The following is an 11,927-nucleotide window of genomic DNA, read 5'->3' on the forward strand; positions in this document are numbered from 1 at the left end:
CAAGGGGAGTATATAAGTGGCAGTTTCTTTGGTTAAAAGTTATAAACGCTTAATTGGCTTTTCGGTGCATTATTTTGCAATGACAACAGAACGAGGTTGGAAGTTGGTATAAAAGCAAAAATTTTCTATATAGTTATGTATGCAGAAATGCATATACATTTACATACAAATATATATAGACATAAGTAAACTTTGGTGGTGCAGCGATGATGCAAATTGCGCAGTATGTATAAATGACACTCAACACCCGCCGTGACCCGCCGCCAGGTTTCAAAGCACACATGTGCAAGACCTAAACAACAAAAGAAATTTACATACATACAGACCCAACATTTATAAAATACTATGGTGTTTTTTTTTAACGACTCAGACTACGTTCATACTAGAGATGCCAGATCGAAATAAAAAAAAAATCGATTTTTGAATCGATTCGAATCGAAATAAAAATAATCGGTTCAGGAAAGAATTGTGAAAAAATTAATCGATCGCCCAAGATCGATTCATATATTTTGTCAAATAACGTATTTTATTTAATTTTTATAAAGAAACAAAACACAGCAATCTAACCAAACTTTTATTGTACAGAAGTAATGTTTAAAACATACATATTTTCAAGAGGCTTCCCTGAGGAGCCCTATAGTCGGAGGAGAAAGGTCATTGAATTCTTTGGTTTTTGCTCTTGCAGGCTTTTTTTTGTACCAACCCCAAATTCTAATTTCTTTAGATTTGTATAGATTTTCTGGGGCGAACCGTATTTCATATGCATCAACTGAGCAAAAATCGAATATCGATTATCGAATTTTTTGAATCGATTCATGTATCGAATCGGTACTAAAAAAATCGACAAAAAATTTAATTGGAAGGTCTCGATTAATCGATCTTCGATTTAATCGATTTAAAAACGGCAACTCTAGTTTATACACATACGAACAAAACATTACATTTGCCTATACCATACCGTTGAACTTAAGTCAGCTTGCTTTTGAGGCTGACAGCTTTGTCGGCTAGTCAACCTATGAAAAGGCGCTAATCCAATGTCGTTACTTGGAGTAAAAAAAAATATATACAAAATTATCGAAAACAAAAAAAACACAAATGGGTTGAAATTTACTTTAAACGGCCTGTCGCGACGTTCAATTTGCGTAGGTGCGAAATGAATTAATTTGCATACAATTTATACAACAACACAGAAACAGTCAAATGTAATATTCACATTTGTAGGCGCATACGTTTACTACGATGCCTATAGCCCTCAGCAAAAAAAATAATTGCATACAGGCATACATACATATGTACACACAATCTGAAGTACATACAGTGACTCACGCAAGAGTTCACGAGTTGATTTTTTTTTTAATATTCACAACGTTTAACAAGTTAATTTTTTTTTCAATAAAAATAAAGGCCCAAGCTTTAGCCAAAACCATATAAATCGGAGTTTCACACTTTATACAAATATAAGGAAAATTCATAAAAATTTAGAGCTTTTTAACCTGAATTTTTACAAAATTTTGGTGTATTATGGTCCAGGCAATTTTAGTCTCATGAAGTGCAAGTCCCAAGCGTTTAAAAAATCGCGATGATGTTCAATTTTTTTTGTTTTGCTGACGGATTTTCGCACTTTTTTCATATAAGCATGAATTTCTTATGAAATAAAATGCGGGAGACCGCACGCAACAAAGATTCAAAAAATCAATGCCAGTTTTTGTAAATTGCACTTGTTCTATAAAAAAAGACCGAAAAGTAGTCCTAAAAAAAATTATAAAAAATTAATGCGATTTTTAGCCGCCTGAAACTTGCACTTCATGAGACCACATAGAATTGTATTTGCTATAAAATTGCCCAGAATTTTGATGAAAATTTGATGAATTTTCCTAAATTTTTGGCTTTGGCTAAAGCTTAGACAATATGTTTGTAGAAAAATAATAAGCAAAAAAATTTACTTGAAAAACGTTGTGAATATTAAAGAAAAAAATCAACACGTGAACACTTGTGTGAGTCACTGTACATGGAGTTGAATCTGTATACATACCCAAATTTATAAGACGAGTTTGCCTTTTGCATTTGCTTACCCGCATTCGCATTGAAATAATCGCACAAATTGTCATAATAATTGCACAAATGCATCAATCATTGTAATGAAGTGTAAATTAAAAGCTGTGCGTTAATTGTTTGCGAAAGAATGAAACGATTTATGCAAATAAGTAAGTAGTTTATTAGGTCTGCTTGGTTCTAAGGTGACGAAATGTTGATTGAAACGAGTCCAGTGAATCATTAGCCACACAGGCGCAGCCCGAACGAGACAAATAACATACAAATAAAACATAAAAATGAAATGGCAAATTTAGGAACATAAACGTAAATCCTAAAACCTAAGCGGAGCACTCTCAACAAAGAGGTTATTTTTTGTATAAAAAGTGTATATTACTCAACTATGGAATAAGCTGGCTCCAAATATTATTTCCAGCGTTAATAGCTCAGTTATGCATTCTTTGCCATTTTTTACCATTCAAAATCAAACCCAACAGACTTCTACATGTGAAGTGCTATGCGTTGGGTAACCGCTTACACGCAAAACTGATTTAACAGATTCCTTATGTGACAAGTCTCATGCAACGCCAAGTATGCATAACTGAGCTATAAGCTGATAGCCTCGAGTTTATCGAAGGTTCGACTTATCTTTCAGGAAGTCAAGGCAGTGAAAAATGGATAAAAACAAAGTTTTGTATCGAACTGCTCGAAGAGGTTCCCCTTCCAAGACGTTCCAAGAATATTTTTTGGAGATAAATTTGTTTAAAAGAATATATTGCAATGTAATAAATATGTGCATACATATAAAAATATATATCGCTAGCTTAGAGTGAAAATAAGTCCCAATTAACCCTCATACGATCCTCAAAAAAAAAAATCACGCTTAATATCTTCCAGGGTGAAATATCACCCACTACTTTTCGTTACACAAAGTAACATAAGTCGCAATAAATTTTTCTTCATTTCTAGTTTATTGTTTATTTACCATGTTTTATTTAAAGCAATCTTTACCAAAATATGTTGCAAATATTATGTGATCTTTACACCCCGCGACAAAAGATAGCACATCATCATTTTTACCAGTTTTGACTACTTTTCCTTTGATTATTTTAAGGTTCATTATTTTTGTATGAAAGTATAGCCTTTATCTAACAAATACCACATAAATCTAAATTTCAGACTTTGTACAAAAATTCCACAAATTTTTCATCCCAACTCCATGGATTTTAATTTTAATTTCCAGAAAAAATTTTAAGTATGCAGTTTTACAGCTTATTAAATTCAAGCATAATAAAGTGCAAGTATTTTTTATTATTATTTCTTTATTATTTAATCTTAATAATTTTTTTTAATATAATTTATTCTTTAACAAAACCCATATAAATCCATGTTGTAGACTTTGTGCAACATTAAAACAAAAATAAAAACTTCTTAAAAATTTAAATTTTTCGATAATTCGATTTCTGATAAAGATTTTGAGTATGCAGTTTTGTAGCGAAAATATTTATAAGAAATCTAATTAAAACGCTCGAAAGTTTTGCGAACGTTAGTTGATTTTTTTATGTTGCACAAAGTTTGCTATTTTTGTTCATGCGGTTTTTGTTAAAGAATAAACTATATTTTTATTAAAAAACAAATAAAGATTAAATAACACAAAAATTAATTGCCAATATATGGGCGGCGTATAATCGTAATAATCACTATATTATTTATTGGGAGCGGCCTTTTTTTTGGTTGCCCGTGAAAATGTTGCTTATTTGGATCGAATTCTGTTTTTCTGGTCCCCTAAACTACCATTATTTTAAAGTTTGTAGCCCTTGACAAGTGCTAATCATAATATACAATTTCATTGGCACATAAATTAGTTGCTTGAGGTGCTAGTAAACATTATTAAGCGGTTCTATACACAATTATTTTCCTAGTCACCTTGAGATGAACCTCTGTCATGTCTAAGTATGCTCTTAAATGGCAAAGTCACTTTAAAATCAGCATGAATAGTTCTTTCGAAATGCTTGAGTGGTATTGTATAACTTATTCACTGCTCTTATCGCTGAAGTAACTGCTTCCTTGTAACTAAAAGTCATTTTTACAGATTGATATAAATATTTGAATTTAATACTACTACCGGGTTTACACAAGTTAGCATAAAAAAAATTAAAGGTTCTCATTTTAACGGGTTAAGCAGCGTTTTAGCGCATTCTGAGTAACATTTTTTTTTTACTGGCGCAGAGCTTAAGTTGTACATAAATATTATTTGTCTTTTATTTATTTCATTGCATTGAAGTAAATTATTTGTTTTCCATTTATCACGATCAAAATATTATTTATTGCAGATTTATATACATACATATATTTACATATTTATATGAACATATATTACATACATACATATATGTAAATATTCACACACGTTAATGTCTATAACAAATTAAATGCATATGTCTACTATATTTTATGATTTTCAATTTCTCTTTTTGCAAAATATGTACGCAAAAGCATAGCTAAATACTCATACAACGATAGTTATAAATTCAATTAAGCTACAGATTTCTTAAACAATCAAAACACAGAACATTAAATCAACAGGTTCTTATTTTTTTTTTGTGTTGTGTTGCTTTCTCGTATTTTTACCTCTGTACAAAATATTTATTTATTTAAAAGTGGATATCACCAAATACAGTTGACAGCGGCAAGACACGATTAACAAGTTGATGCTGACGGAAATTAAAATTAGATTAGAGTATATAAAGTCTGGATAAAATTCTCTCATAAATATTGATGAATTTCTCGACATAACTCGGTTTTAATAGCACGAGTGCGTGTGTATATTTATGTAATGTAAGTATGCGCTCTAAATATAACAAATAAGCGGAATATTATGTAAGTGCTTCAGCTGTATTTAGGAAATCAACTTTGGTAATTTTTTTTGCTTGGGAGAAATGAAATTGTGCTTCCGAAAATGACCTTCAAGGAAGTTTCTTAGAAAATTACTTCAGTTATACACAAACTGTATAAAAGGTTGAAGAAATTTGAAAATGCGTCATACTGCCAAAAAAGCAGCACATTTCTTTATTTCAATGGTAGAATAGTGAAATCTCCAAACTTTTTTTTTTAAAGGCCATTGATATTTCCTATTTGAGTTCCCCCAAAAATCGTCGTACACCGTTAACCACTGAAAAATGTCTATGGTTTTAGGGCGACAAACTGAAACAAGTGATTCCCGTAGACCTATTTTGAAGTAAACGCAAAACACTTAAAATTCTGAGTTCTACAGAGAGCGAAATAAATGATAATCTGAGGGCGCAGGGCGCGACTTCGTGGCGGATGCATCAAAACCTAACAGCCAAGTTCTCATAATTTTTGGTGCGTCATCAAAATTGTGTGTGACCTGACGTTGTGAAGTTGGTTAATTATTATCAGTTTAAAAGTCCAAAATAAATCGTTTGACTAGGCGATAGCATTTTAGAATCGATAATTCCCTTCCAATACTGCCAAAGCACGAATTTTTCCAACAGCTCAATTGTTGTAAAATCGTTATTCTTTTTAAGGTAGTTTCAATAACTGAAGTCAACATTAGGTTAGCGAAAAAAAAAAATATATATATATATATTTCATTGATTTGATCTGCAAGGTATTGATTGATTTTCTTATGTCATAGTAGACAAGGAATTTTTCTATGAAATTCTATTAGGTTCAACTTGTTAATTTAATATTGGAGAAATCTTCATTAACATACAATGCATATTCCAATCAGGTTTTTGAGCGCCAACCAGGCAGATAGTGTGCGAGTGTGTGTATGTTTGTTTAGCAACATGATTTCTGTACAATTGAAGTATAAACAATTTGTAGATACTTAAGTGTTGTCACAAATAATCTTGCAAAGTATACGCAGATATGTACATACGTGATGCGACTTATTTATGAGTTTAAAAATGTTAAACGAAAATGGAGCTACCATACGTACATTAGACTGTACCACCTTAGCGGCAAACAAAAAAAGTTCGCCGTACACCCCTAAGTCTAAAGTACTCATCCCCAGTTTTACCAATAAATTTTAAAATTTATCAGACTGTTTACTAGACATAATTTTGTTCGAAAAATTTTTCGTTTTAAATTTTAATAGTCTGATAAATTTTCAAATTGATTGGCGCAACTGGGCATCATTTTCTTGCTAGGAAATATCGAAAAAAAAATTAGTCGAGCCTAGTGATCGAATTTTCATATTTTTCGGCGACACCTAAATTCGGTAAAAGATTTTTTTACAAGGCGATTTCAAAAGAAAAATAAACAAATCTGTGGTCACGGCTTTTTACATTTTTCGGCGATTCCAAAATTCGGCAAAAAAAAAAACAAATTTTAAAAAGTTCTACTGGAATAATCGAAATAGCCCCTTAGCAAAAGTTTAGTGATTTTCGGCAAGCTTTAATTTACTGGCATTAGGGTGGCACGTTAGGGTGATAAGAACTGACATCTGGTGGGTCGTACTAGATCACTGAACTGGAACAACAAAAACGCCTTTAAGATCCGAATGTAAATGCCGAAGCAAAGGCGAAAAATATAGAAAAGGTGACCTCTACGATCGACCAAAAACAAAAAAAAAATTAAAATACCGAAAATTCCTGTAAAATTATGTACTTATCATTCGAAGGTGTACAGCGAACTTTTTTTTCTGGTACGGTCTAATGTACATATGTATGTATGTAGGTGCATGTATGTATGTATGTATGTATATACGTAATAGATAATAGAACATTATAGAACAGCAACAACGCCTACCAAAAAATAAATGGCAAATGCTTTAGCTGATAAAATGTTGTTAGTGAGATGGCAAATGAATTAAATGTGTTTAATTTATAAAATGATTATAAATTTAATTTATAGTTGAGATTTTGATAATCTTTTTATAAATTAATTTACTACTCAATGTTTTACTTTGTTAAGTTTTTTCAAACTTGTTTTTTTTTGCAAAATTAAACGTCTTACTAATTCTTGGTATTATTTAATTCTTTTTCAGCAATCACAATGGGTAACCAGCATGCACTAGTATTACTAGTGCTAATCGCTCTTAGTGCATTCCAGCTAACATTTACCAGCTCAATTCATTCGGTCGATTCGACATTCGACAGTAATAGTCTTTTGGACGACGAGGCCAATGACAATATCTTGGAGTCGGCACATTCAACAGAGCACGGCATCAAAATTTCCACACCCAAGGTAAAAGACATGCCCCTAACCTCTACAACAACCACAGAAACCGTGCGTCCCGCAAGAGTAGCGGCGACAAAGCATGCCAAGAAATCCACTAAAACAACAACTACAGCTGCGACGCATCCACAGTTAAGCGATGAGGCATTGAATACACTCATCGAAGAAACAGAACATGGCGACCATCAACAGATGAACGATGAGACACTCAACGATCTGATCGAAGCATCAAAACATAGCGCCGCACTTGCCGACGATCCAAGGTAACCAAGCTTAAGTTAAGCCGCCGCCGTCTTATTTGAACGCTCTTGACCGTGCAAGTTTTCATTTTAGATTCAATAAACTGTTGCCGAATAAATTCAAGACGGAGAATTCCACCGTCACGAATAATAAAAGCGAAGAGGCTTACTACGATTATGACGCTGACGATTATGATGATGAGTATAGCTATGATGATGAGTTGGTCAATACAGAATCTGCTCAAAAGATAAAAACCAGCACCACAGCGAAGCCAACGGGAGAAAGTAATGCGGCAACGAAGAGCAACAAGAGGGTGGAAATGAAACCGATCAAGGAAGAAAAACAGGTGAGTGTGTGCAAGTGTTAAAGCGTTGCGTATGTATATGCATATGTATATAAATAAACTACATTCACATTTATGTATACGCTTTAGTCATCTTCCAAGTCGAAATCGACGGATAACATTCAGGAGCAAAGTGAGAAGAAAATCGAAGACTTGGACGAGGATGACTATGATGACGACGATGATGGTGATGAAGACGACGATATTAACGATGAGGAGGAGATCGTTTTCAATCAGAATGTGCCTTGCCCAAGATACTGCGTTTGCGCACGCAACGTTAACAGCTATCTGGTAGCGACATGCAGCCGTTTTGATCCTGAAACACAGAAATTCGGTTCTGACATCACCGATTTGATCGTAACGGATGTTGGTCCAAAATATCCCATTTTGTTGGGACCAGAATTCTTCCTGCAGATGGGTTTAAAATATGTGTCCTCGATCAAGATTTCAAATTGCACTATTGAGTTCCTACATCCCGATGCTTTCCATGGCTTGGATGAGTTATACTCGGTGAATTTGACGAATGTCGGTTTGGCTGTCATCAATCCCAACACTTTCTCAAAGAATAAGAAGCTACGCCTGCTGACCATCTCCGGCAATGATTTGAGCGTTATGTCTAATGTGCATTTCCTACTCAATGTGAGTATATGGTTTAAACAACTGTAACATTTTAATTTCTTAAACTTCTGCTAATTATTACTTCTTTTTTTCCAGTCCTCAAGCATTGAGGAACTGGATCTGTCACGCAACAACTTAATGGAGCTGAACCCACAAGCTTTCTCGCAACTGTTAAATATAGTCTACATTAATTTGTCACAGAATAACTTGCAGAAGATTCCCGAACATGTCTTCGATTCCGTTGAGACGATCGAGGAATTGGATTTGTCTTACAACGCGCTGAAAACCCTGCCTGCCACCGTCTTCAACCGCACTGCGCTTGCTATATTGCATTTGAAATACAACTCCATTACCGGCGACTTACACTTTGGCACCGATGATCTACAACAACTCGATCTTAGCTTCAACAGCATCAAGAAAATCCATCATGGCATGTTTGATAAAATGACCGGCCTGACTAACCTTAATCTCAAGGGTAATGGCATTACTACCATCCAGCCTGATTCCTTCTTGGCGCTGAAGAGCTTGCGTCATATTGATCTGTCCATCAACGACTTAGATCAAGTCAATGCCATGATTTTCTTCAAGAACTCCGAATTGGATGTCATACGCCTCAACGATAATCCACGCCTTAGCCAATTGCCTACTGACGGATTCCACAGCCACAATGGTTTCTTCACCGTTTACTTCCTAGATATTTCGAATTGTGCTATTGGCGCTCTCGGCCACAAAACCTTTTCAACAATGCCACATTTGGCCACATTGAAGCTCGCCTGGAACAACATCAACAACTTGGAGCGTGACACTTTCATCAGCCTTACTAAGCTGACCGAACTGGACTTGAGCAACAATTTGATTGCCCGTTTGGATGAGCTCCTTTTCATGAACAACAACGAACTGACTAAACTGAATCTGGCCGGCAACCCAATACGCAAACTTTCCGTGCGCCTCTTCATGCCACTGAGCAAACTACGCGAATTGGACGTAAGCGATTGTGAACTGACTTCGTTACTCTCCGAGAACCAATATGGCATGGGCCGTAAATACAAATTCTACGACACTTTGCGTAGCTTCAATGCCTCGTCCAATCAAATTAAACGCGTATCCTCCGGAGATGTGCGCAGCTTCAAGAATCTACGTACGCTGGACATTTCACACAACCCACTCAAGTGCAACGAAGACTTCCAAGACTTCATCAACTACGTATCGCTTACGCCCAACTTAGGTACCAACAAACTGCCAACGCTTGCCAATCTCGAAGGTGACGCAATTGTCGAATATCAACCACACGCTGACTGGGCTGCGCTGGCGCATGAGGTGTGCCGCCGTCAAGAGACTACTGTGAGCAAGACAAAGCAGAAGAGTTTGGAAAAACGCATCGAGCAGGCGGACAAGGTGTTGGACGACGATGCAAGGAGTCTGTGGAAGATTGTGGAGAACACAAAGCACGATAAACACAAGATACTGAAGGATACAGATAACAGCGAGGTGTCTATTGCGGGTAGCTTGGATGAGGAGAGTGCGGAAGAGGACGAGAACACCGCCGAGGAGAGCAAAGACGACGAAGAGGAGGAAGAAAACGATAGCGAATATGACGAAGATGAAGACGACGAGGATGATGAGGATGACGATGAAGACGACAATGGTAAAAAGGGCAACGACGAAGACATCGAAAAGAAGATTGACATTACTAAGCTGCATGACTTTGGCATGCGCGTCGAAGAAGTGAACCTGAACAAAGAAACGAAAGATGAATTCTTGTTGAGTAAGTACAGTGTACAGATTATAAAAAAATTTCCTAAAAAATACGTGCTTTATAAACTATATTTTATTGCAAATTGTAGATAAATTCTTGTTGAATGGCGAGGACTCTAGCGAAAACAACGCCGAAGAGGAAATTATCATTGAACGCGGTCGCATCTATTATGAAGGCTCCAGATTCCTAGTGCCCGCAGTTGTGATCTTTTTATGCCTATTCATCATTTTGGCCGTCATCACCAAGATCGTTATGGTTATGTTGCGTAAACGTGGCGAACGTTATCGCATGGCGCTGTTGGCTTCCTCCAACAACTCGATCGTCTATCAGAAACTTAGCGAAGAAATCAATCCTAAGGTAAAGGAACCGAAGGTACCGAAAGTGCATCGCTATGCACCAATTAATCAGGTCTAAGGCAAGAGGCCGAACATAAATGGGCCGCAGGCAAATTTAGACAAGAGGAATTGGATCCCATACTAATAGCAGTTGTTGGGAACTGGATGAGTAAATGTGAAAAGGGCATGGGAGTTGAAAGAGAAAAAAAAAACACTCAAAACACAACCACTTGTTATTAAAATGTTTTAATTTTAAGCAAAACTATATAATAAAAATATGAAAAATAGTAAAATGCAAAACACAACTAAAACAGAGGAAAACGCACACTAAACGAAATACATACATATACATGTAGGTATGTGAAATTTGTAACAAGGCGGGAACCAAGTATTAATAATGAATCATACTTAAATACAAAACATAATAATACTATTTTACGTTACTAAACTGATGCAGTACTTAATTAAATAAGCTTAACTACGAGATATGAAAATTAGAAAAAGTTAACTATTTCTGTTTAATTTTTTCGATTCCGCCCCCCAAAGTTTGATTAACAGAACACGCCAACCGATCTACAAACTAACGCAAGGGAGAAGGTGAAAAAAGTGATCAAAATTAATTAATAATTGTCTTACACAAAGCAACTGAAAGCATTTTATATAAATAATTTACAATTAATTTAAAGATAGTGGAAAAAACGCCAAACCCATTCCATCAATTTACAACATACTAAGCAAAGACTTTCAAAGAATACCTAAAATACTTAGTGCCATGGTTTGAAAATTTTCGGAACTAAAGAGGATTACATGTTTGAAAAAAAAAAAATACTTGTAGATGTGTAGATACCTCCAAAAATATTCAGTATGCTATTCGCACGACAAAATTAATATAAAGAAGACCTGGGCGTTTTTTTGTTGTTGTATAGAAGAAAAAAGACACAAGAGGTTAATTCGCATTTGGTGAAAGAGTAAAAAATTAATTTTATTACTTATACACAATTAATAAATAATAGTAACTTTATATATACATATATACGATAAATGTTTTCTGTAATATATGTTGTAAGTGAAATCTTACATAACTTTGAAGCTTCTAACTACCTTAAAAATATTTACATACACTAAAAATTCTTCCACAATCTTTTTAAATTAGTTTATAAAGTATGTATGTATATACATACATACATGCAACCTAATGTATTTACATACATACATTTAATTACCTTGCTATATATTTTATTTCGAATGCAAAAAAAAAATCTATCCATGCAGAGAGCGGGAAAGAAGAAATTTAAATTATTTTTTAACAAAACTTATTTTTGTAATGTAATTTCGAAGTAAATTAAATTGGATAATTATATAATTATTATTATTTACATAGATACTACAGGAAAAAAAA

The 11,927-nt window shown here is 34.5% G+C and overlaps 1 protein-coding gene across 1 annotated transcript in view; it reads left to right on the plus strand.

Moving 5' to 3' along the window:
* Positions 1-7,044: 7,044 nt before the first annotated feature.
* The window catches only part of LOC118743066, a gene marked incomplete in the record, with an annotated part of 55,285 nt that continues 50,402 nt past the window's right edge, over positions 7,045-11,927 (plus strand). Inside the window, 5 exon segments of the mRNA XM_036475555.1 lie at positions 7,045-7,499; positions 7,570-7,822; positions 7,910-8,458; positions 8,534-10,202; positions 10,282-11,787. Of these exon segments, the coding sequence (XP_036331448.1) occupies positions 7,054-7,499; positions 7,570-7,822; positions 7,910-8,458; positions 8,534-10,202; positions 10,282-10,607 (3,243 nt within the window).

The sequence above is a fragment of the Rhagoletis pomonella genome, unplaced genomic scaffold, assembly GCF_013731165.1.
Source record: "Rhagoletis pomonella isolate Grant_MI unplaced genomic scaffold, Rhpom_1.0 Rhpom_scaffold_00007, whole genome shotgun sequence".
NCBI classification, from domain to species: domain Eukaryota; kingdom Metazoa; phylum Arthropoda; class Insecta; order Diptera; family Tephritidae; genus Rhagoletis; species Rhagoletis pomonella.